Source organism: Carettochelys insculpta, chromosome 12 (genome assembly GCF_033958435.1).
Source record: "Carettochelys insculpta isolate YL-2023 chromosome 12, ASM3395843v1, whole genome shotgun sequence".
Classification (NCBI taxonomy): Eukaryota; Metazoa; Chordata; order Testudines; family Carettochelyidae; genus Carettochelys; species Carettochelys insculpta.
In genome coordinates this window covers 14660782-14686641 of record NC_134148.1, presented here as the reverse complement: position 1 = coordinate 14686641, position 25860 = coordinate 14660782, and the positions used below count along the sequence as shown (strand labels likewise).

General features: G+C 45.9%; 1 protein-coding gene across 1 annotated transcript in view; it reads right to left on the bottom strand.

Moving 5' to 3' along the window:
* Nucleotides 1-25860, bottom strand: part of APBA2 (amyloid beta precursor protein binding family A member 2) — a 220024-nt gene that overhangs the window by 3524 nt on the left and 190640 nt on the right. The window contains exons 10-12 of the mRNA XM_075006553.1: nt 19479-19691; nt 14748-14867; nt 1343-1483 (exon numbers count right to left, since the gene is read on the bottom strand). Coding sequence (XP_074862654.1) covers nt 1343-1483; nt 14748-14867; nt 19479-19691 — 474 coding nt within the window. The remainder of the gene's footprint in view (nt 1-1342; nt 1484-14747; nt 14868-19478; nt 19692-25860) is intronic.

The window sequence follows — 25860 nt, the reverse complement described above, 5'->3', positions numbered from 1 at the left end:
AATCCCAGGGAGCATGAGGCTGGGGGCTATGGCAGTCGCCTTGGGAATGTGGGGCTGCCAGGCACCAGAAGCCCTGGCCCCCTTGGTCTGGCAAATTTTCTTGTTCAGGACCCATCAGCTGCTGACCCTGCCAGACCAGGGAGATACAACCTGTAATCATTTCACTAGTAGAAGTAGGGGTTAGGCCAACTGATTAAGAGTGAACTGCCACCTACAACCCTCACCAACCAGTGCTCAAATGCTGCTTTATCCCTTTATGGGGAGTTGAGGAAATTCTCTGTACTAGCTCATCCTAGCCAGAGAGTGGAGAAGCATTGGCTGTACTGGCTCTGCAGTAATGTGGATGCTACTACAGTGGTCCACATGATTGTGAATTCCATCTCCCCCTTATCATGGCATTCCCAGCACAAATCCTGTTAACATAAAGGTAGGTTTATGCTACAGGTTTAAGTTGATCTAAGCCATGCAATTTGAGTTATATTAGTAGTGTAACGCAAGCTTGCATAGCTTAGATCTACTTACCAAAAGGTCCACACTGCACTGAGTTGATGGGAGAAACTCTCCCATTGACTCCCCTTATTTAATCACATTCCGGTGGAATACTGGAGTTGACATCTGAAAAATCAGTGGTTGATTCAGTGGGTCTTCAACAGACCTGCTAAATCAACACCCCAGTAGATGGATCACCATGACATTGATCTTGGCTGTAGCAGAGACAACCCCCATGACTGTGTGAAGGGAGAATTGTGCTAAATTGCTGGAATACCTAGTCAGTACTTCCATGGGATGAGCATAATAGTGCCACCTGAAATTCAAAAGGGATAAGAAGGCACATTACCAACTCACCTCTCATTTATCAGCTGCTAATTTCTCTAAACGTTATGAGGAGCAGAGATGTGTTTTACTCTCCAACTCCATTCCCTAAGCAAGTCAAAGAACTTTAGCAAAAACGAAAGGCTTAAAATAGTAGCCAGTCTTAATATCTCACCTGTCTGATTATCAGTTCATCTTACAACTGGTAAATATAAAACAGGGATGGAGACATTTATCATAGCTATTGGCAATGCAATGCTTGATTGAATTCTTTACCTACCTGAATGGCTGATGTCTGACTGCATCTTCAAACTTCAGAATTAGTCAGGAAAATCTTTCTTAAAAGCTAATGTTAAAATACAGATAATGTGTCCACAACTGCTTTGCTTTTAGGAGCTGATATTAGGAGTTTAATACAGTGTAAGCACCAAACTGTTTTCAAGTGCAAGATATAGAGAATAGCAAGAGATACTGTCACTCATCTGTTTCAATACTTTGCTCACGTATTTTAAATTAATATGTTTCTTACCTCTCCCACTGAGTTAGACAAAGCTTGTACTATCTTCTCATGGGCAGTGGCCACAACGCTTTGCCCATTGATCTCAATAATGCGATGTCCTACTCGGACCCCTCCCCGTTCAGCTATTCCACCGCGCATCAAGCTGCAGATCTGTCAGTTAAAGTCAGAGTTTAATTAAGTTAACACTGTGAAGCTTTAACAGGTCACTCGGAACTGAGCAGGTAATTGAGCTCCGCCATGAGCTCCTGCACTAAGATAGCGGTGTACCTGTGGTGATACCTGGGCAGAACTGATTCTGGCAGCTAACCCAAGTTGCCTCTTGTGCCACCACACTCATACCATTTTTAGCATGTTAGCTCAGGTCCATCTACCTGTTCTTCAGGGTTCTGTGATAATGTTGTGAAGATGTCATTAGGAAAATAAAATTGTGAGTCTAATTTTAGGCTTTCGTGGTTATGTTTGTTTTAGTTTTTGCAAATAGCACCAAAGTTTTAAGGAGATGGAATATTCAGGAGGTCAGACGAAGTGGCTTTGGAAGCTATGTCTGTGTACAGATCACCCAATGAACTATAAGACAGATGAACTACCACCATGGAAATGACATTTCAGGCCTGTGCAAAAGACAGAAAAGGCAGAAGAGGACTGGGATTACAAGCAATAGTTCAATAGCTTCTATCTCAAGCAGACCAACAGCGTGTATGTTCCTTTTGTTCATACATATGCAAGCTCCAAATTAAAGCTTAACCAACCTATATTTCAGGTTATACCACAAGGTAGTCCTTCCAAACTACACGGTATGCAAATATGTCTACATATGAGTGAGAAATGTTAACTGTTAAACCATGTAAGCAAAGTAAGTTGACATGACATTTTGTTTCCTGTGAGAGTGACTACTATGCTGAGGTGCTAGAGGTAGAATATGATTCAAGGCTTGCTGGAGAAATTTCCGGGTAAACTGCATCTTTAAAACTAATACCACTTTTAAAAATAATACTTAGCACTGCCTCAGTTACATCTCCAGTAGGAAGATGCCCTACATCAGGGATGAACAAAGTGAAAGTGGAGCCATAAAAGTTCATAAGGAAGTGCAGCACAATCTGTTGCTAGGTCTCAGGGTCATCCATCTCATTAAAAATATTGTGATGTGTTAGTGTTTTCATGTCTATGTATTCACATTTATATACCGATTAATAAAGTTTTTACACTCCACAGACTCATTTTCTTACACATGCCAAGAGGGTTTTTTTTTTTCATATAAACATAACCGAAATTTCTGTCACTTTGGATTACATTAGATGGGTTGCGGGGGACCCTGCTAAATACAGGGGCAAAAAGTGGGGCCTGACTTTGCTCACTTCTGCCCTAAATCAATGGGATCTGACTTTACACGAGTCAGACTGAGTTGTATGAAAACATGCTTTTTTCCATGTAGTCCAAGATCATGGAGACAGATGCAGTGGCTGCCCCCCACCCCCAGTGATCATTTTCCTGGCCTCTTTGCACATGGACCTGCTCCAGCACTAATCACCACTGCAACATGTGTGAGAAAGTTTTTGCTTTTAATATATATGTAATCTGCCAGTATGCCTTCAAATCTAAAATGGAATCTGTAACTCAAAAAACACAGAAAAGGTTTAAAAGGTCACCAAAAAAAAAAGTGCACGAGGGCATAATGGATTTAAATGTTGCAGTTCTCAACTGGATTAAATTTCCCTTGCCATCTAAAAATACCAACTCACTCGTAGTGCTGAGAGTACCGAATCTGCTCAAAAGCACCCACAAAAACCATTTGACTGGAGATTTTTGCCAATACTGTGTTCTGGAGGCCTGCTGTTTTTGTGGTGAAATAATGATTGTGGCAGAGTGGGTTAGTTAATTGGGATCCAACTGTGAGCTCTAGTGGCATCCTCCATTTTGGATTAGCACATCCATTTTGTGTTATGCGCTGAAGTTGTCTAACTTTGCCCAAAGCAAGGTTATTATGATATACTGCAGTCAGATACTCTGGGCAGTAAAGTCCTCAACACATTATTGAAGGACAATCTCTGTGAAGTCCTCAAGACACTATACCAGGGTTATTGGAGTCAGATTCTCTCTCAACTACCAGAACATCCCATCAAACAATGGACTCTACACAGGGCCCTGGAGGAGGACAAGGCCCAAGCATGCCTAAGGAACACCTGTCAAAAAGGAACAGGGATGGTGCACTTCGCTGAGGGGGACCATTCATTGAAAACCACCTGGGGGGGCTTTTGAGAAGTAAAGGGACTTCAAAGTTGCCCCGGCACTTCAAAGTACTGGCGGGTGAGCTGCGGATGTGTGCCGGTAGTTCGAGTTTAAAACTTCAAATTTGCCATGGTGGTAGTGGGGGGGGAGGAATTTGCTTAATGAAGTGCTGCTTATGTACCGCAGCACCTCATTAGTAAACTCCCAACACCCTAATTACCATCCTTCCTTCAAAGGAAGGTGGTAGTGTAGACAAGCTTGGGGAGATAGAAGGCCAAAGGACTCTGCTTAGCCTGAAATGTTGGTAAACCCTGAGTCACAGCAGGCATAAGATCACAGGTAGATTAAAGGTGGTAGGAGGCTGTGCTGTGAAAATACAGTACAAAAGAAGAGAGGAAAAATGGCACATCTGTCAGAAAATATCTGTTCTAAAATACACTGAAAAGAACAGCTTCCTACTTCTTCTTTCTCCTACTGTTATGTTCAGTTTGCATTTGAATGGTCACTGGTCAAGATACCCCTGCAGCAAAGGAATTCAAAACAACCTTGTGCAGATGTTACACCAGTGCTGATGTTTCAAGTTTCATTAAAGACCAGAAAAAAAAAGGCTTTCCAACATTTCCTATGGGTTTGTTTCAAAAGGAGCAGGTGCCAGTCTGGCAAGGAGGGGAAGATCCTAAAAATCCTAAAAAAGATCTTAAAAGATGTTGGGTATGGGAAGGTAAAATTGTTTTTTAAAGTGTTCTAGCTACACCATCTAACAGTAAGGGACCTGAAACTACAAAGCACTGGACCAAAACTAACTGACATCAGCACATCTTTCAGGGAGACTAAGAGAACTGTACTTACGTCACTAGCGTGCTCTTATTCAGGCGCGTGCGTGCGTGCGCGCGCACACACACACAATAACCTTGCTAAATTAAAATGAATAGAACGCGAAAGGGATTAGGTCGTGTACATGCCCTTAAACGCTCATGCTGACAATTTAACAGAATAGGCTGGGGGTCTAAAGGTAAAATTCTCCTCTCTAAAATCAAATATGCTTTGAGAACTACATCAGTGGGGTCTGCTCCTGGCCTTTGTGCACGTGAACTTGCTCTAGCCCTGATCAGCTCTGCCTGCCCTGAGCACGCTCCCACATCGCACATCATTCAAGAAGAAAAAGCTTTCCAACATTTCCTACGTGTTTGTTTCAAAAGCAGCAGGTGCCAGGCTGGCAAGGAGGGAAAGGTCACTAGGGAGACCAAACCAGACAGCAGCCCTGCTTCCCAGATCTCACAGGGAATAGGGGCAGAGCAGGGACTGACCCTCAAAGCTCTGCTTTTGTAACAGTAATTCTGAATTACCTCTAGTAATAGCTACTGAGCTACGCTACCATGGGTCTAATTGCTAATTAATCACTCTTCATGCATGTCACCTATCAGAGGCCAAAGGAGTTAGCTAATACTTAAGGCAGACCTGCCCCTGCTGGAGAATTTTGATCCTCAAACCAAAGTACAGCTGCAGCCCATGAATATTCAGCTCACTGCTCACTCAGATAAATCTAGATTACTCTTGCTTACAGTATTCCACTTTTCCAGTGCATAAATTCCAAAGAAGTGCCAAGTCCTTATGCCCTGCTTGGAAGGGAGTGCCATGTTCTATACGGCATCTGAGGTATATTTAGGGTGCATGCACATGAAGGGAGGCCAAACTATGGCCCTTCATAGTCAAAGAAAAAAATTCAAAAATTGGAACAGGAACAAAGCCGCATATTTTGCCGTAAGATAGAAATTCTTAGAGAGGGACAGAAAAAGAAATACATCACAATGGCGCCAAGTGAATACTGTGTCTGATGTGTCTCCTGTCACTATTGCTCTGAACAAAGCACTGCAGAGCCAACCCAGCAGCAATGAGCCAATGATCACACTACAAAAATGTTTACCAGCAGGTCCCAAACAGCAGTAACTGAGACACCACATTAACCCCCTCTGTTTCTAGCAGATATGTGACAGTGGAATAGCAGCTACAGTTGTGGGGGGAGAGAATGTAGTAAATTGGATTCTTTTTTTTCCCACGTCAACGCTGCAGAAAACTGCACTGGGTTCTAGGTTTTGGGGTTTTTTTTTCTTCTTCTTCCTGGTGAGGGGCATGAAGGACACAGCCTCGATTTTGTATACTAGTGGTGCAGCTAGCAGAGTGGAGATTTTAAAAAACAGAGTGGTTTGTCTTCTGTAACCTGAGAACAGTAACAAAATTGTCTTTTGATTTGTAAATTGAAAAAAAGTGATCTTAGCTGAGAAAGAATCAATACTCTATGGAAACCCTTGAAGTCACTAGCTTTATCCTAGATAATAAGAATTATTATTATTATTATTTATTTGTTGAGCTTGGAGCATTTTGTCCACTGCAAAATACAGCATAATAAAACATAGCATGTGTGACAAGGAGTTTGCAGCCTAATTCGGACACAAACACAATTCATTGGCAGTGGGGCAAGCTGGTAGCAGTGGATGTGGCAGAGCTGAAAGGCTTTGTGTGGATGAAAAATATCCGTGTCATATTGGCAATTTCCTTAGAAGCCTCTGTCTGTAAATACAATGCCACAAACAATAGAATCCTTTCCTATTCTCTCAGAGGTCATGCAAGGGAGGTGAAATGCCTCTCCTTGTTTGGGAAAGCAGCCTTCTTCTCCCTTTAGAAAGATATTTTTGTCTGTATTGTAAACAACAGCATGAGCGGTGCCATCTAACATATGGGTTTAATTAGATCCCAGGGTTTGCTGTGGTTCATGAACCATTTCAGCATCCCTTTCGTGGTTAAAGGAGCCAGCTGAGCCAGCCACAGAACTGCAACCTGGATTCCACTCGCTTCCAAAAAACGTATCGTTTTACAGATAGTTTTTACCTCCCCCTCATACAGATAACAATATCCTCCAGACAGCTGTACATGCCTTGAGTGTGGCTCTCTCATCAAAACAAGATTTTTCATTTAACTGCTGAGAGTTAAAATGAGATGTTTATTACCTGCCACAGGGGATTTGTACATAATCATCCAACAGGAAAAAGCCAGCATGCATCCAAAGAACCCTGTAAGTACATTTTCCTCACTATAAAAGATGTCCACAAATGGGCCGACTCCCAGTCCGAGCTTTCAGAAGCAAACGGAAAAGTGAACTGTCAGCCCTGCAGTGCAAAAGCCATGGGTGGTCTGCAGTTCTGTGGCATGTGCCATCTGGAGCTCCAATTGCACTGCACACCAGAGAATTAAAAGGAAAATAACTCATGAGGGAAAGCAGTAATATTTTATCCTTGGTTTAGAACCTGCTGTAACCTGGGAAGGGACCATGCTTTGCACTTGGTGGGTATCACTACACCCATAACAATAGGCACAAATCTTACGGTCTTAAGTTCTGGGCTTTAAGCACTCACGCATGCCACTTGCTCCTGTACTTGCCCAGGACAGTGATGCAAAGTGGCCTTTTGGAGTCCTTTGGCTCTGACCATTGGAAGCAGGGCCCACTGCACTTATTGTTATCACAGTGCACTGTGATAGTACAGCTTGTACCTCCCTGGTCCAGCACCCTCAGGGTTTGAGTGGTCCCGACTAGGGGAGGTCAGACCCCTAGGCTGCCTGGAGTGAGGCTCCCACTCATGCAGGGCTCTGTGCACTGGAGGGCTACCAGTGGGGATCTGTGGGGCTCTGTGCCCCAGCTGGCTCCCCGGCACTGGCCATAGTCCCTGCAGCTGTGGGCTGCCAGCTCCATGTACTCCATGACCCAGCCAGGCTCCCTGCTGGCTTCCCGCCATGGGGCTCGTGGTGGGGCTCTCGACTGGGGCTGGGCTCCCCAATCCCAGCTGAGCTTCTGAGAGTGGGACACCCTAACCTGCCTTTCTTCCCCTGGGCTGCCAGTGGGGCTCCCCTGCCATGAGCAGGGCTCTGCGGCATCCTACACAGCTGGAGCTCTCTGGTCCAGCAACATCTCTTGTCCTGTCAGACAATAGATGTTGTTGGATGAGAGTGTGCCAGACAAGAGGTTTCACTCTGTGCTGGGTTTTCCTGGGCCACCTGTGAAGCACGTTGTTGCTCACCCACCTCCTTCCTACATATAGGAAAGTCAGCCCCTCGCCTCCCTGCAACTACGATGCCCCTCCAGCCCCAAACTCTCTTTGTGAGCCTGCATAGCCTTTGCAGAACCAGCTCCTGGGCTGGATGATGAAGCCAGGAAGTAGAGCCAAAGCACAACTTCCTAAGCAACATGTGGGGTACAGCAGGAGGCCGGTCACGCGCACCATTACAATGAACAATTTCTGGTCACTGGGAAGTTAAGTGATATTAGTTCCTCAGAGGAGAGCACGGAAGGACAATGGGGTGAGCACCACGACTGTAGAAGTACTTCAGGAAAATACAGTGAGCATGAACCTGTGTCTCATGAATTAGAGGCAGTGGCAGCATTAGGCCTGTATGTAAGAAGGCCCCCAGGCCACACAGCCAGCCAGCTACTGCTCAGAGGATCACTTCAATTCTCCACCCTATCTCAATCCAACATCAGTGGGACATAGCAGAGAAAGTGAATGGCCAACTGCAGGGATGGGGAATAGTTTCCTGGTCAGGAGCCACTGACCTATAGACCAATCACTCAGGGGGCACACAAGTGAGAATCCAAAAAGTAAATAAAACCATCACTGATGTGGTCCCCAAATGAAAAACAAGGAAAAAAAAGAAGACACGCCCCTCATTCCCCTTGCACGGTACCAGACTCAACTGGCAAGGTCAAAAAGGGGATACTGCCAGTAAGTAAATTCATGCAAAAGTGAACTAAGACCGATTGCTTACTTTGCTGCATTTCCTGAACATAATGGCCGCGTCTACACGTGCACGCTACTTCGAAGTAGCGGCGCCAACTTCGAAATAGCGCCCGTCATGGCTACACGTGTTGGGCGCTATTTCGAAGTTGAAAGCGATGTTAGGCGGCGAGATGTCGAAGTCACTAACCCCATGAGGGGATGGGAATAGCGCCCTGCTTCGAAGTTGAACATCGAAGTAGGGCACATGTAACCGATCCGCGTCCCGCAACATCGAAATAGTGGGGTCCGCCATGGCGGCCATCAGCTGAGGGGTTGAGAGACGCTCTCTCTCCAGCCCCTGTGGGGCTCTATGGTCAACGTGTGCAGCAGCCCTTAGCCCAGGGCTTCTGGCTGCTGCTGCAGCAGCTGGGGATCCATGCTGCATGCACAGGGTCTGCAACAGCCAAGGCCAGGGTGAATAGGGAAAAAAGTAACAGAGCAAAGGTAAAACCTTACAGATTTAGTTTTTCATCTGCCATAGATTTTCTACTGTGTTAGGCGACAGGCGGTAACATAGGGAAAACCTTTAAAAGAAGAGTTTCATTCAAGTTTGCCTACTGTGTACTAAACAGACAGTAACATGTAAGAGTGCATTTGCCAATTAAATTCTTTCCTCTTCAACAATTTAGTGAGAGCAAATGGCTAAAACCCGATGGTTTATTTTTTCATTGAACTAAAATTAAACCCTACAGTACACATTTTGTTAAGTGTATATCTTAAATACACATGAAAAGAGGGAAGCATAAGGTGAAGGAAAAAATATTAATCAGTAGGTTACTCCCAGTTTACTGCACTTTAGAACAGAACCCCTCTTTTGTAAAGAGCTTTGGGACTACAGAGGAAAAGTGGTAAGTATCAATAGCAGAGATAGGATTGGGCTGACCGACTTGGTGTTAACCCACAAACCTGAAAGATAACGTGCCCTTAAAAGGGAACTGCGGCAGGAAATCCCATTATTCTGTCTAAACATGTGGCTCCCAAGCTTTTGTAAAAAAGGTAAACCGCACCTGGAGTAAGATTGTGTCATGTTCTCTTCTCTCCCCATGCAAGTTGGCACAACGTCCCTGTCACAGCCCCAGCCACTGCTTCCCTGTACACTTTGTTAGCTGACTGTGGAGCAAGAACAGTTTGTTCAACACTTTCTACTTCTGCTCCTTTCATAGCCTCCCGTTTGCTCCGGTACCCTCAGCTGGAAATGGAAACTTACAACAAAAAGAGTCAAACAATGTGAAAGTTGCATTATTAGAGTAATGTTTTTAAAATATAAAGCAAAGTACGTGCCTGTCAGTTGTTATGGCCTTCCAATCTAAACTGTGACTTTTCATAACTGAATTGTGCGGCAGTGCCTTCTTATTCTTCACCACTTACTAGAAACGCAGGGACTTGTTTGGCAAGTTCAATATACATCATTTTAAGCAGAAATGTAAACGTTGAGAGTAACTCAAAATTGCACTCAGAGAGGTGACCGAGTTAGCCTGTAGCTTCAAGAACAACCAGAAGTCCTGTGGCACTTTATAGGCTAACAGATATTTTGCAGCATAAGCTTTCGTAGGCAAAGACCTGCTGCACCTAACGAAGCTGGTCTTTATCCACGAAAGCTTATGCTCCAAAATATCTGTTAGTCTATAAAGGTGCCACAGGACTTTTCGCTGTTTTCAAAACTGAACAGTGACCATACACCAAATGGTGAAAGCGGTAAATCTCCACTAGGTGGAGCTACATCACCGCAAACTGAAACTTTAATGGGGGGAGGGATAGAGAGAGAGAGTGTGCGCAGAGCCAGAGGAGGCAAGCAGCAGAGAAATACCGATTGTGCCTCAGACTGTATTAGCTTTTCCGACTGGAGTTAGCGGAAATGATTCATGTGCTCCAATCTGTCCCCACTCCACCCCAATCCTGCCCAAGTTCACTCCAGAACTGCCTCAGAGGGGACTGAAAGTTGACAGCGTGGAGGAGAAAAATGCTCAGACAGACACATCCTTCGGGGAGGAACTTATTAAAGGGGAGATTCTATACCCAGTCAAGTTGATGTTGACAAAGTACAGGTTGCAACTGAAGAGAAACAGTCCAACAAAAGAGTTGCATTCAGTTACGTCACATGACAGAAGACAACCTAACACTGACAAATTCTGTAAGGACTTCTGTAAGAATGCTAGAAGAGTGAATACTAAGATGGGTGAACTTGAGTGCCTCGCATTGAATGCGGACATTGATATAACAGGCATCATAGAAACTTGGTGGCACAATGATTGTCAGTGGGGCCAGGTATAAAAGACACAGGTGGCCACACGGATTGGGCCGTGACCCTGTATAAAGCCGATGGCAAAGATGGCTGCCTGCCTTTTGTAACTGCTGTTCTTCCCGGCCTGTTACTCATGTCCATTCCAGTCGGTGTGTGCACATGTGCTGCATGTACAATCGTCGGAAGGTTCTTCCCCTACTAGTACCCATGGGGTCAGCCGTGAAGCCACTGGAGTGGCTCCTTCCTGGTGCGGTACATAGGACTCTGCCACCATCCCACTCTCCCCTTCAGTCCCTTCTTGATGAAATATTTGAAAAGAAGGGAAGCAGGTGCGATTTGGAATGGACACGAACAACAGAGCTCGAAGAACAGCAGTTACAAAAGGAAGGTGGCCTTTTGACTGAAGAAAGCCACGTTTTTGGCCTCCTTATTTTTGGGGCTGATCCTGGCAGCCCTGCCTTTCCTTGTGCCTACCCAAGCTGTGGGTGAGTGAACAAATGTTCACATCTCTGTTGTGGGATAAAGTTGCATCTCTCAACAATTTTATCCAGAGCACTTTTGTGGTGGACTGAATTGTCTCATTATATGACAGAGGCGCTCTAGATGCATCAGGAGCTCTAGATGGACACTCAGGGGCCAGTACGTCCACCATGGGATCTGATTCTTCCACCCCTCCACCAGCAGCACAATGAGACTGTGATCCACCCCTCTAAGGAGGCCTTGATGCGCCTTACAGACCAGGACTGGCAGGGATGAAGAAGCACTTGCTACTGTCTTGTCTGGAAAACATGACTCTGGGAACTGAGTCTCCTTGTCTTGTCCCTTGAGATCTCTGGCATCCTCAGAGACGCTGGACAGGAGGAGACTCCCCGGTGATAGGGAAGATGGTGGTACTGTTGTGGCTTGTTGCTGAGGCAGTGCCTGTGCTGTGTTGATCTTGGGCCCCTTTTGGTGATCCAGGGTGACCAACATGGCCGAAGGCATCTGGCAAGCAGAGGAGACCACCGATGAAGCTCTTGACACTGGAGCTTGGCCCAGATCGTAGGTCCAAGGTGTCCAGAATGGGCATTGCACTGGAGCTGCCATTGTGGGGACAAAGATCCAGGATCTGCACTGGTGCTCCCACATGGGCACACCTTCAAAAGTTTATCTTGGGGCAGCCTGGCTGGAAACCCAAGATTGAGTACCCAGTGAATGTGCCATCATGGCAATTAAGTCTCAGGCCACCTCAAAAATGTCTGGCGTGGATGAGAGATCTAGGTCCCTCATCCAGCACGCCACAAATCGGAGAGTCAACTCAGCCTGGACTCAATGGCCTTTCCCTCGGGTCCAGTGTCGACAGTGCTGGAACTACCACACCCTCCTTGTGGTGTCCTGATGAGAGACGCACCACGGTCTTGGTTTGCGAGCAGCCACAGTTCGCCTTCTTTCTCTTGTGTGGCACTGGAGCTACCACATCAGGAAGTGGTGTTAGTGCGCCTGGTGGTCCTCGTTTCTCAGGACTGAGGCTGACATGCGGCACACTGAAGAAGCTGCTGCTGGTTCTTGCGCCAGGGCAGCAGTGCCCATTCCATAAGCAGGAGCCCCTCTCTTGTGGTTCTGGGTTTGAAAGCCCTGCAGGTACTGCACTTCTGAGGTTAGTATCCCTTTCCTGAGCATGAAAAGTCATCACAGATGCAACAAACAACTTGTAAAGTTATATTGCTGACGGGGGATCCGTTTCAGATTTTAGTGGGGGGAGCAACTTTAACCATGATTCAAGGGCTGCTTAGGCACTTGAAAACTCTAGTTTTCTAGCTGATAATTTAGCAGTTAGCTGACAGAAGCCCTGTATCTAATAAATACCAGACTCCACCCCAGCTCTAATACCAATATGTTCAGACATCTTGTGGCAAGTCACTTAAGGCAGGGGTGAACAAACTTTTTACGCTGAGCCCCACTTTTCATCCCTGCAATAAGCAGCCCCCCCAGTCTAACGTATTCCACACTGATGGAAATTTTGGGTATGGTTCATATGAAAAAAAACCCTTTCAGCACGTGTAACATAAAAACTGTATTTATCGGTGTATAAATGTGAAAACACGTACATAAAAACATTCACGTATTTCAACATTTTTAATTAGATGAATGAGCCTGAGACCCACCAGCTGATCATGCTGCACCCCCCCTTATGAAATTTCAAGCCAAAGGATCCTGCCCCCAACTTTGTGCAGCCCTGACTTAAAGGATGCTGTTACGTTTAAAAATTTAATCTATATTCTCACTTTGTTACTCACTCTGTGGAGAGAGAGCCCCCTTTAGAACTCCCTGGCTCTACCTCAGCTCTGGGAGGGCTGTGGAGTATAGTGGGTACCTGCAGGGGCAGGTACACCTCGGTTGTATGTAAGAACATCAGAATAGCCATATTGGGTCAGAACAAAGATCCATCTAGCCCAGTATCCTGCCTTCCAACAGTAGCCAATGCCAGGTGCTTCAGAGGAAATTGAAACAACAGGCAATCATTGATTCATCCCATCTCCCATTCCCAACTTCTGGCAAACAGAGGTAAAAAAAACATGCAGAACATGGGGCTGGACACCTACCCCCTCCCCATCCCCCCGGGTAACAGCCAGTGAGGGACCTATTCTCCTTGAACATAGCGAATTCTTTTTCAACCCCTTTCTATAGTCTTGGCTTTCACAACATGCTCTAGCAAAATAAAGAAACACCCTTCTGTTTGTTTTAAACCTGCTGCCTATTACTTCCATTGAGTGGCTACCAGTTCTTCTGTTATTCGAAGGAGTAAATTACACATCCTTTGTCAATTTCTTCATGCTGCTCATGATGTTAAAATTGTTCTCATATTCCCCACCCAACACCTCCCACCAAGCATCTCTATTTCAGACTGGAAAGTCCCAGGCTTTTTAATCTCTCCTCATATGGAATATGTTTAACACTCTTAATAATGTCTGCTGCCACTCTCTGTACCCTTCCAAATCTAATACTTCTCTTTTGAGAAAGGGTGGTCAAATCTGCACCTAGCATTCAATATGTGGGCATACAATGGATTTATACAGAGGCAATATGATATTTGCTGACTTATTATCTAATCCGTTTCTAGAGATTCAATATTCAATTAGCTTTTCTGATTGCCACTAGATGTGAAGCTGATATTTTCTGACAGCTCTCCACAATGACTCTAATATCTCTTTACAGACAGGGATTGGGTAATTGAGATCCCATCATTCTGTATGTATATTGGGATTATATTTTGCCATGTGTATTATTTTGAATTTAACAACACTGCATTTCATCTTCCATTGTGTCGCCTGCTCTCTCATTTTTGCAGTCTACTTTGGACATAATTGCACTGAATAAATTTTGCGTTATCTGCACATTTTGCCAGCTCACTGTTTGCCCTTTTTTCTAGATCATCTATGACTGTTGAACAGCTCTGGACCCATTATAGATCCCTGGGGAACACCTCCATTTGCTTCTCTCTGTTCTCACCACTTATGCCTACTCTTCGTTTCCGATCTTTGAACTGGAGTGCCTGACAATGCTTTCAGGATCATTTAGGCTGTGGCTATACTGCCCCTCTGTTTCAGAAGGGGCATGCAAATGCGGCCAATCGGAAATGCAAATGAGGTACGGATTTATATGTCACACATCTCATTTGGATAAAGGCAGCCACTCGCTGTTCTGGAAGTGCTGTTTTCAGGAAAAAAAACAAGCAGTGTAGATGGGATTCCTTCAAAAACAAACCCCATTTTCAAAAGCACCCTTCTTCCTGAAAAATATGATCTTATTCACTCTTCGACTACAACTTTACTTCTCTCTCTTTCTCCCATCTGCTAGATGGATGCTAGGACCTCCTAAAAATCCAACCTTTACTTGAGTTTGGCTACATCCTACAAGAAACGACATTACACATACCCAGCCACTTATCTCCACAACGCATTGATGTAATATTCTGCCACGGCATACACTGCTTTGCAAGACTACTTTATAAACCAGGAAGCTTAAAACGTTCAAAGTACACCAAAAACCTCCACACAATTTATTGGGGGAGGGGTTAATATTCTAGTTTTTTAGCATGTGACCAGAAAAAAAGCCATAAACAACGAAAATACAAACTTACGATGCCATTCTGTACACTGAAGCCCAGTTGGTATTTCAGGTCCGGCCGTTTTATGAGGACGGTTGTAACAGGAGGACAGCTGACAATGTTCAGTTTCACCTGTGTCTGATTCTTAAGACCCTGAAAAAAACCCCAAAGTTAGCATTTTCTGAACTGGTTCTAACTGGCGCTCTCCTCAGTGGAAGTATGTAAAATAGCTGAGCTGGAAACCTCTGCCCCTTCCCCTGACAGCTGCAACAAACACAGGGCCAGCCAATCTGAATGAAAAGTATCTCCTTGATCCTGAGAAGTCAGGGACTCGTCCCAAACTACAGGTAAACCCAAACCCTTACCAACGATAGTAATTTTCTTACATGCGCCTTCAATCGAAGAATTGCCAAGCCCTTCATAAACAGCACTGAAAGGATGAAACGTCGACAGGTCCACTAAGACATGGGTGTGCAAAGTGGGGGGCGCATGCCGTGGGGGGGCGTGAAATTTTGTAAGGGGTGCAGCGCGATCGGCTCCCCGCCCCCCTTCCCCACTCCAGCGGCACTTCCTGCAGTAACACTATCTGATTCTGTGTGAGCTAGTTTTGATCGCTGAAGATCAGGTAAATAACAACTCAGTCCTTCATTAGCTGTTCCACAGCCTTCTCATTCACAATACCTAAATCTTCTATTAGCCCCTCATCCGGAGAGGCTTCACTGGAATCCAGCGCGGGTCCCCGGGGCCTCGGAGTGGCAGCCTCCATCAGGAGCCCCTCGAGCTGCTTCACAGCACTCCAGCTGAGGGCACAGAGTGACACAGGAGCACGAGGCTTGGCAGCCACTGCCTCCTACCAAGGGGGGCACCCAGGCTCCCTACTGCAGCCTCCACCCCATGGCTGAGCCCACTACTTACGGCCCCCAGAGAGCAGAGGGTCTGGCTGGAATTTGGCTGAGGAGAGGGAGGTGTGAACGGGTGCGTGGGCGTGCACCAGGCTCCCCCACCAATATCCAGAGGGAAGAGGCTCCCCAGCTAGAAACTGGAGGCGGGGGTTGCTGGTGGGGAAAGGGTGAAGTGGATGGCGGGAGGTGCTTCCCAGACCACGGCACGTAGAGGGGGCTGGGCCCACCTAATGCATAATGCGGGGAGGGGCAGCCCAGCTCCGAACTGCTGAGGCAGTTGCGCCCTGACCCCTCCTGATCACAGAAAGAAGAGAGCCCCAACAGACCTGTGCTAACACAGCCCTTGCCTGGGGCCTGGAGATCAGTGAGAATGAGCTTAGAAATGTCTCGTATAGATCTAACTCAAAGGTCAACTAATTAGGGATGTAAAAATCCCATTTAATTTTAACTTCCATGGTATTCATATCGGCCATGCCTACACTTAGGGAAAACTTCAAAATGGCCATGCTCATGGCCAAATCAAAGAATACTAATGAGCTGATAGGAATAAGGGGATTTCAACATTCGCAGGGTCCTTTCGAAAAGGACCCCAGTGTAGACAAGCCGCGCACGTGAGCAACCAGTGCCACGGACGGCAGCATGCTAATGAGGCGCTGAATATTCATTTCAGCGCCTCGTTAGTATTCTTCAATTTGGCCATTAGTATGGCCATTTCGAAGTTTTTCCAAAGTGTAGATGTAGCCATGATGTGGCTTCCTTTTAGAATAGACTAGGGAGGGGAAAGATAGTGCCTCATGTAGTGGGAGTCCTGCCTATCTGTGCTAAAACAAAGCCTTGTTATGGATGCAAGAAAACAATGTGCTGCCCAATCTGGGATGTCTACACTGGCCTTGGAAGGAATTTAGCCCCAGTAAAAGCCACTTTCATCCATACAGTCTCTCTTACACAGAATCCAATGGGATTATATACCAGGTTTGGGGTTTTTTGTTTTGTTTTTCTTTTTTTAATACTGCAGATGCTATCCTGACAATAACAGGCCAGTCAGCTTAACTTCAATACCACTCAAACTTGTTGAAACTATAAGACTACCAGACACATAGGCTATGTCTACACTTCCCCCCAAACTTCGAGGGGGCATGGTAAGTAGGCTGATGGGAGATTACTAATGAAGTGCTGTGACGCATATGCATCAATTTATTAGGCAAATTCTCCCCCAGGGTAACTTCAAACTACTTCATTGCCACAGGCGAGAATTTACCTAATGAAGTGCTGCATTCTTGAAACTGCAATACCCACCTGAGCAAGTGAAAAAACAGATCAGCAGAGCCAGACGTGTGCCACAAAGCCTCTTACTACAGGACAAGCCCAAGAGAGAAACCAACAGAACACCACTAGCCATCACCTACAGTCCTCAGCTAAAACCTCTACAGCGCATCATCAGGGATTTACAACCCATCCTGGACAATGATCCCCCACTTTCACAGGCCTTGGGAGGCAGACCAGTCCTCGCCCACAGACAACCTGCCAACCTGAAGCAAATCCTAACCAGCAACTATACACCGCACCACAGTCACTCTAACTCAGGGACCCATCCATACAACAAACCTCTTTGCCAGCTCTGCCCACATATCTACACCAGCAACACCATTACAGGACCTAACCAGATCAGCCACACCATCGTGGGTTCATTCAGCTGCACATCTACCAATATAATTTATGCCATCATGTGCCAGCAATGCCCCTCTGCTATATACATCAGACAAACTGGACAGTCTCTACGTAAAAGAATAAACGCACACAAATCAGATATCAGAAATGGCAGTATACAAAAACCCGTAGGAGAGCACTTCAATTGCCCGGGCCACACAGTAGCAGACTTAAAAGTAGCTATCCTACAGCAAAAAAATTTCAGAACCAGACTCCAAAGAGAAATTGCTGAGCTACAATTCACCTGCAAATTTGACACCCTCAGCTCAGGCTCAAACAAAGACTGAATGGCTGGCTAAATACAACAGCAGCTTCCCCTCCCTTGGTGTTTACACCTCCAGATCAACTGCTGGTAGTAAGCCTCACCCTTGCTGACTGAGCTAACCTTGTCATCCCCAGCCTTGCTCTGGCTTATTTATACCTGGCCCTGCAGATTTCCATGACCAGCATCTGATGAAGTGAGTCTGTGCTCACGAAAGCTCATGCTCAAAACTTTTCTGTTAGGCTATAAGGTGCCACAGGACCCTTCGTTGCTAGCACTTCATTAGTAATCTCCCATCAGCCTGATTAGCATGCCCCCTTCGAAGAAGGGGGCAAGTGTAGACATGGCCATAGATTAACATAATAAGTTGGCGGTAGAGATTACATGGGCTTTGTACAGGGAAATCATGCCTCACCAATCAGCTAGCATTCTCTGAGGGTGTCAGCAAGCAAGCGTGAGGCAGTGGGTAGAGTGTACTCGGATTTTCAAAAAGCCTTTGACAAGGGCTACACACAAAATGCATTTCGAAACAGCCCTCAGCTATTTCGAAATACAGTGTCTACACACAACAAAATCTATTTCAAAACAACCATTGGACGCATGATGGCTTATTTCGTGCAGACCTACCCTTTAAGTTCAGAGCTGGCACAAGAACAAATGGACATCAGTAAATCTGTGCTTCAAATTAGATGAAGGTTTCTATCCATCAGAGAAGTGAAAATCTAGAATTCTCGGGGGAACAGTGAGAGCCAGAAAAACCTTAACTTTTTTCAAAACTGATCTTGGTAGGTTTATGGAGTGAACAGTATGACGAGATTGGCTACTGTGGCATATGGCCTAAACACAACTGCTAGTTAACAAACATTTCCAACATCCAGAGATGAAATGCTTGATAGGGAGGGCACAGAGTTACTATGGAGAATTGCTTTTCTAGGGGCATGGTTTGTGGGTCCTGCACAAACAAACAGCCATAATTTACAGTCAGGAAGGAATTTCCCCCTCCGGTCAGATTCACAGGCTGGGGACTTTTGCCTCTGCAGCACTGGGACACAGCACTGGGTCATTTGCTGGTTTGAAGTAGAGTAAATGGTGGATTCTCTTAAATCAAGTTTTGTTCTTAAAAGTGAAGATTTGAAGATGTCAGTAATTCAGCAAGAGACTCTGGGTAAATTATAGTTGTGGGTGGGTGAGGTTCTGTGGCCTGCAGGAGAAGGAGATCAGACCATATGATCATGATGGCTCCTTAAGGTCTCTGAGAGTTTTAAGCACCTAATCCTTGCTCTGATCAGACAATGCAAGTTGTCACCAATAGCTGGCAGTTGCTGCTAACCCTGGTGAACATGAATCTGTGCTAGTGTTAGTGGGCATAAATAATACAACCTGGGATTGTATCTCCTCTGAGGAACTTTTACACTAACTGTGAAGACAGTGTGTGTCCATTTGATCAACTCCCCATCCTGCCAAATCCTCTCTCTAATCCACCACCCCTTCTTGATGTGTGGACCTCGTCTCCCAAAGAAAGGCTTCTCGATAGTTCATAGGAAAGATCGTGCTGTGGATGCAGCTCAGTTTCCCTCACACTAGTTAAGTAGAGAAATCCACATGTTGTTCATCCTAAGAGATCTGTGTGGTATGGTCTGGCCCTATTTAGTTTCTGTGAAACACTCTTGCAGCCATGCTTCCTCACATAACCTTTTCTTCACTTGTCCCTTCTAAAATGCGTTTAAAGGAAAGGCCTAGAACATCTGAGTTTATCTTGCTCCAGTAAGATATGAATTATTGTTATTACAGACGTGTCAGAATTTTGCAGGGCACTGTACAAAGACGCAAACCTTGGCTTCGCAGGTTCAAACTCTACAAACATGCATGTATAAAAACGTAAATATCAGGTACCTTTATAATCCCTTGGCATGTTGCAAGAGGAAGACCAACTAAACTGGTCCCATTAATAGACATAATCTGGTCGCCAATGCTTAGTTTCCCTGAACGAGCAGCAGGGCCTCCATTCATCATGTTAGCCAGGATAACTGTGGGCAGGATGGACCCCCATCCTGATTCCACAATCACCACCCCAAGAATTTCTCCCTTCTGCTTTTCTAGCTGAAGCTGCAATAAAAATACACACAAATCATGGTTTTGTTTTCATTACATGTCCTCTGAGTTTCAAACACTACTTTTTCAGTGGTTAAGTAACTAAGATGAACCCTTCACAAAGAAAACTAAATCACTTTCCTACTAACCATGACAATTCATTTAAAAAACACTGTCAGTTAAATTCTAAGTGAATATGTGTCACATATTCAAGTTTCTATCACTAGTTAAATACGATGCCCTGATCTTTTTTTATTCCTTTGAAATAGTTTTACAGAGGATCTTCTGTTCTCTGGCTAAATTCATTCAGGTATTTATAACAAGGGAAAACCTACTGATTGTTCTACAGGGGAAACAGTGGTATACACTATATGCATAATGTGCTTACGGAAACAATGAAATACAATCTGGCTGCATCTACACTAGCAAGTTCTTTCGAAAGATTTTTCGAAGGAAGGGGTCTCGTTCAAAAGATCCCAATAAACATCAACACAAAAGGCGTTCTTTCAAAAGTACATCAAAAGAATGTGGTGCTCCTTTCGAAATCGCTCGTCCTTTCCCATTTCAGGAAGAGCACCCTCTTTTGAAAGAAAACGCGTGTAGATGCTCCGCAGGACCCTTCTTTCGAAAGAAAAGTCTTCATTTTCTATCCCTGGCCCATTCTTTCAAAATTGCGGGGACTGTGTGGACGCTCTCTTTCGAAAGAGCAGATCGCTCTTTTGATCCATTTTTGTCTGTGGATCTCTGCCAAGAGAACTTCTTTCAAAAGATCTCTGTAGTGTAGACATAGCCTATATATATAATGTGCCTAATTAAATATATAGAACACAAAACCAGATGACTGGATAACAAAATGGCAGATGAAATTAAATGCAGAGTAATGCACAGTGGCAAACATAATCCCATCTATGCATACAAAATGATGCCCTCTCCAAGGGAGAGATTTTGACATTATTGTGGATAGCTCTCTGAAAACAGCCACTCAATGTGCAGCAGCCATGAAAAAAGCTAACAGCATGCTAGGAATCATTAGGAAAGAGGGAAGACAGAAAATATCATATTGCCTCTGTATAAATCCACGGTATGCCCACCTCTCAAATGCTGTGTGTGGATGTGGTCACTTCATCTCCAAACAGATATATTGGAATTGGAAATATTTCAGAAAAGGGCAACAAAATGGTTAGGGTTATGGCACAGCTTCCATATGAGGAGACAGTAATAAGACTGGGACTCTTTGGCTTGGAAAAGGGGAAGGAATATGATAGAGGAATATGAGGTCTATAATCATGACTGATGGGGAGAAAGTAAATAAGGAAGTATTATTTACTCATTCTTTTTTTGTGCCAGTACAGGCCAGAACACTGTCTGAGCACCTCAGTAGCCCCAGCTGCAGGAGCCCTGTCCGGGTGGTGGGGAACCCCACCAGCCCCGCAACTGGGAGCCAACTGGAGTGCAGGAGCCCTGCCAGCAGCCCCGGCCTTGGGAACTCTGGAGGGCGGGTGGTGATGAGGAGGACAGTTTTAAAACAAACAAAATGAAGTAATTCTTTACACAATGAATAGTCAACCTGTGGAATTCTTTGCCAGAGGATGTCATGGAAGCCAAGACTATAATAGGGTTAAAAGAAGAACGAGAACAGTTCATGGGGGATAAGGTCCATCAATGGCCATAAACCAGGATGGACAGAGATATTGTCCCTACTCTCTGTTTGCCAGAAGCTGGGAATGGGTGATAGGGGATGGATCGCTTGTTCTTCTCATTCCCTTAGGGGCACTTCGCATTGGCAATGCTGGAAGACAGGATCCTGGGACAGATGGACCTTTGATGTGTCCAGACTTATGGGGAAAGGGATTTCTTGCGTGTAAAAACTAGGAAGGGTCACTGGGTTCAGTAAAGCTCATGCCTGGATTGACTGAAATGTAACTAGAGCGCACCAGCTTCAGACAATCCATCACTACTTATGCACATGTTCAATGAGAAGAACAGGACACCAAGGAGTATTGGGCAGCAGGAGGGGTAGTCACTGTTATTTACTTGGAAGCATGCTTAAGCTCAGAGTAGTTACTATAAAATTGACCCCTGGACGTTACACAGATTTGTACACAATGAATCCTACTTACAAGAACATAAGTTTTTCTGATTAAATTTGTTCTCCTTTGTGTGACCAATTTGAAATATGTACCTAAACAGCATGTTGTCAAGTCCAAACCAAATCTCTCTCTCTCTCTCGCGCGCGCGTACACACGCACGCACGCATGCACACACACACGCACGCGCACACACACGTTTTTCTATCTGTAATTCTGTGAATTACCATTTATTTATACCTGGACTGGTTTTCATTCAGATAATGAATTTTCACCTACACTTCCAGTCACCATGAAGCACGCTAAACTGACTGAACATCCCTTGTGGAAGCAAAACCCCTAGGCTGTGCCTGCACTACAAAATAACTTCAAAGTTATACTTTGCAGTAAGCAACTTCGAAGTAGGGCATCTACATAGAAAATGCACCTCCCTTACTTCGAAGTAGGCTCCCCCCTACTTCGAAGTTAAATGTCTGCACACAAATAGCCCCTACTTCGAAGTAAGGGGCCAGGAAATGATGCAGGCAGGGGGTCGCAGGGCTGACACGCCCTTCCGGGCTCACAGCCAGCCGACCTCTTAAAGGGCCCCTCCCAACACCCCCACCCTGCACGTGCTCAGGACTGCCAGGCTGCGGACAGCAGCAGAGCACATGCTGGGGAGAAGAGCCGCACGCCATGCCTGTTCTCACTCTCTCTGAGGACGAGGTTCTCTCCACCCTTGCCAGCCTGCTGGCCATGCTGATTGCCCTTCTTTTCCAGAGGTGTGGCCGGGTCGCCAGCATGGGACACAGCCTGAAGCATGGCACTGCTGCCCTTCCCCAGTGCTTCCCAGATCTGGTGCTGGTGGGCCTTCACCACCAGCACTGAGCAGTGGGACTGGCTGGTGCTGGAGGACAGGGATGATGAGCGGTGGCTGAGGAACTTTTGGATAACCTACCAGACATTCAAAGATCTCTGCCTCTGGCTCGCCCCAGAACTCCAGCACTGGGTCACCCAGATGCAGCCAGGGCTCTCCAGCGCGACCACCAATTTGGAGTCACCCAGGCCACCATCGGAGCGGTGATGACTGAGGTAAATCCAGCCCCCACCACAGACCCATTCTGGGAAGGTGGCTACTGGGCAGGGGGCCTCTGGTGGGAAGACGGCAGGCATTCATGCCTATGTCTTCCTGCCTCGCCCCCCACAGGTCGTTGGAGCCATCAACAGAGAGCTCCTGCCCTGAGTTGTGACCCTGGGGGACCTGGATGCCACCCTTTCTGGGTTCACAGACATGGGCTTCTCCAGTTGTTTCGGAGCTCTGGAAATGACACACACGGTGACCCAGACTCTGGACCAAAGTGGGGCAGCCCATATTAACAGGAAGGGGTACCACTCGGTAGTACTCCAGGCCCTGGAGGACACAAGGGGCCGCTTCCTGGACATGTGCATGGGGTGTCCAGGCAGGGCCCATGATGCCCGGGTGTTCCAGAATTTGTGGCTGAAACGCTGGATGCAGGAGGGCACATATGTCCCCCGTGGGAGCTCCCGCTCGGGCACATCACGATGTCCTGCGCATCGTGGCTGATGCCACACACCCGCTGCACCTGTGGCTCATGCAACCCTGTACCGGATGCACCACGCCACCCCAGGACACCTTCAACTGTCGCCTCACCCATGCCAGGGGCACAGTTGAGCAGGCATTTGAGAGGCTGAAGGGGAGGTTATGCAGCCTCCCCACCAGGCTGGATATCAGCCTCCCAGACGTCCCTGTGGTCATCGCTACCTGCTGTGCCCTTCACAACCTTGCGGAGAGCTGGTGGGAGCCCTTTATCCAGGCACAAAGGAATGAGGTCAGGGTCCAAGACACCTTGTGCCAGGCCTTTGCCCAGGGCCTGCCCTGACCCTCCCAGCCACACCCTGCACCACAGCCCCCCTCACTCTCCCATCCCTCATGCTCCCCCCACCACCACCACTTTCTGAGGGCGAGCGCATGCTGCCCCTGCTCGTGGCACAGTCACGGCTTCCTGCCTGGGGTTGCCAGGGAGCTGTTTCCTTCAAGGTGGCCGGCAGGGCCCATAGAACCCTGCCTGGGCTGGCCAGACTGTCTCCATCCTCTGGGGGAGCTGCCTCCTTGGCAGACCTCTTACTTCAAAGTAAGGAGTGCAGAGCGTCTACACACACTTAACTTCGAAGTCAAGTTTTGAAGTAAGCCACTACTCCATTCTGGGGAACGGAGCAGTGACTTCGAAGTCAACCTCCCTTACTTTGAAGTTAACTTTGAAGCACGGAAAAGTGCGTGTACATGCTCTGCAGGCTACTTCGAAGTCGCTGCTTACTTTGAAGTAAGTTTCTCGTGTAGATGCAGCGCTAGTGAAATAACATGGATATAACATTTAGTTTGCATGTAGCACTTTTAAACCTCAATTAATTTAATCCTCAAAATACACCTGCGAGGCAGGGAAGTGTCACCATTCCTATTATTTCACCGGTGAGGAAACTATGACAGAAAGATTAAGTGTTTTGCCCCAGGTCACAAAATGCAACCGATTTAAAACACAGAAGGTGTGCTTTCTGCACTCAGGCCATTAGAACATAGGCCATATGTCACAGTGAAACTCAGGAGAACTTACTATTATTTTAATGGGAACAGGACGTGGTTTTATGTGCCTCATTCTGCTTCTGAGGTGCTTAGAGACCTTGCTGGAGGAAAGGTAAAATAGGAAATGCATGTCATTGTCATCATGGTAAGTCATTATGCCGACACACCATGTTGAGCCTGGTATTGACTTAAGGGACATTCTCTCCACTGTGTATATTCCCAGCAATGAAGATTCTGTAATCAGGTTTCAGAGGGTAATTTTGCTGTTATTATTGGGGGTGAACAGGGGGTGGTGGAGGGGGGTGGCACGGAAACCAGCCTGCTCAATGCTACAGCTGTACTGAACCTATGTTATTGGTAGTGATACAACTTGTGAGATACTAGGGGGAGAAGATGCAACTTAAAATGGGCTATTTTTATTTTACTGTGGAGTTCTGAACAGAAGCCCACTTTACATTGGTCAGTGAGGAAAATGTGGGGTTTAAGATGAATGGGATTTCCAAGTGTAATACCAGCCATGTTTGTCCCATGCACTGCCAGAACCCCCACAGAACCCTTCTGCCATGGACTTTAAACAATGTTATATTAGTGCCAGTCTATTGTACTTAACCTCTGACCTGTACTGGTGATTGACAAAAGCCCTCTAAACCCAGGAAGAGTCCTGCAATCTCTTCAGGAGACTAAATCCCTTCCCTAGCAACTTCTCTATGTGCATACTGCATCTACTCTTTTCCAGTGGTCCCAGTTGCTCCTGAAGGTGATTGGATTGTGGGAGCAGGAGAGGAGCTGGGCCCCAGGGTAGCTTCTGCTTTCTCCAAGCACACAGATTGCAGTGGTTCATGCCCCTGCACAGGAAGCAGTGAGATGACCAACAGCATGAAGTTCCACCCATTGCTGTCACAGCCCACAAGACTCAAGAAAAATCTGGCCTTTAAGGTCATATTGTCTGTGTTTGGATGCTGCCCCATGATTTTGGCTAACTTGATTAAAAACTATTACTTCTGGGTCATACCAATGCTGCTCCTCCCAGAGCTGTGCAGGTAATATTTTGGAAGCAGCCACTCCAAAATATACCCCTCCAAAATTTACACTAAACAGACATGATTTTATTCTAGAATTGGCTTGAAGATAGTGTCTTAATGCAAAAGATACAACAAAGATGTTTTTCTGAGATGAGATATGTCAGCTCATTTACAGATGTTTAGTGCCAACTGCAGGTATAAAAGCTATTAGAAAGTAAATTTTCAAGGCTATTAAAACCTGATTACAACTCTCTAACTATACCAAAGCTTCATTATAACAGCCTAAGAATGGTGTAAAGGCATCATGGTTTCCCATTTATATAGCATGTAAATGTGATGATGATGATGATGATGATGTGAGAACAGCCTTGAAACTAAAGTGGGTAGGAAAAATCAAAATCTCCTAAGGCTGAATACTAATAAAACAATTTATTTCCCATGCAATGCAGTCTTAAAATGCCAATTGAGAGCTGAGTGTGTACATCAATATTAAAAAT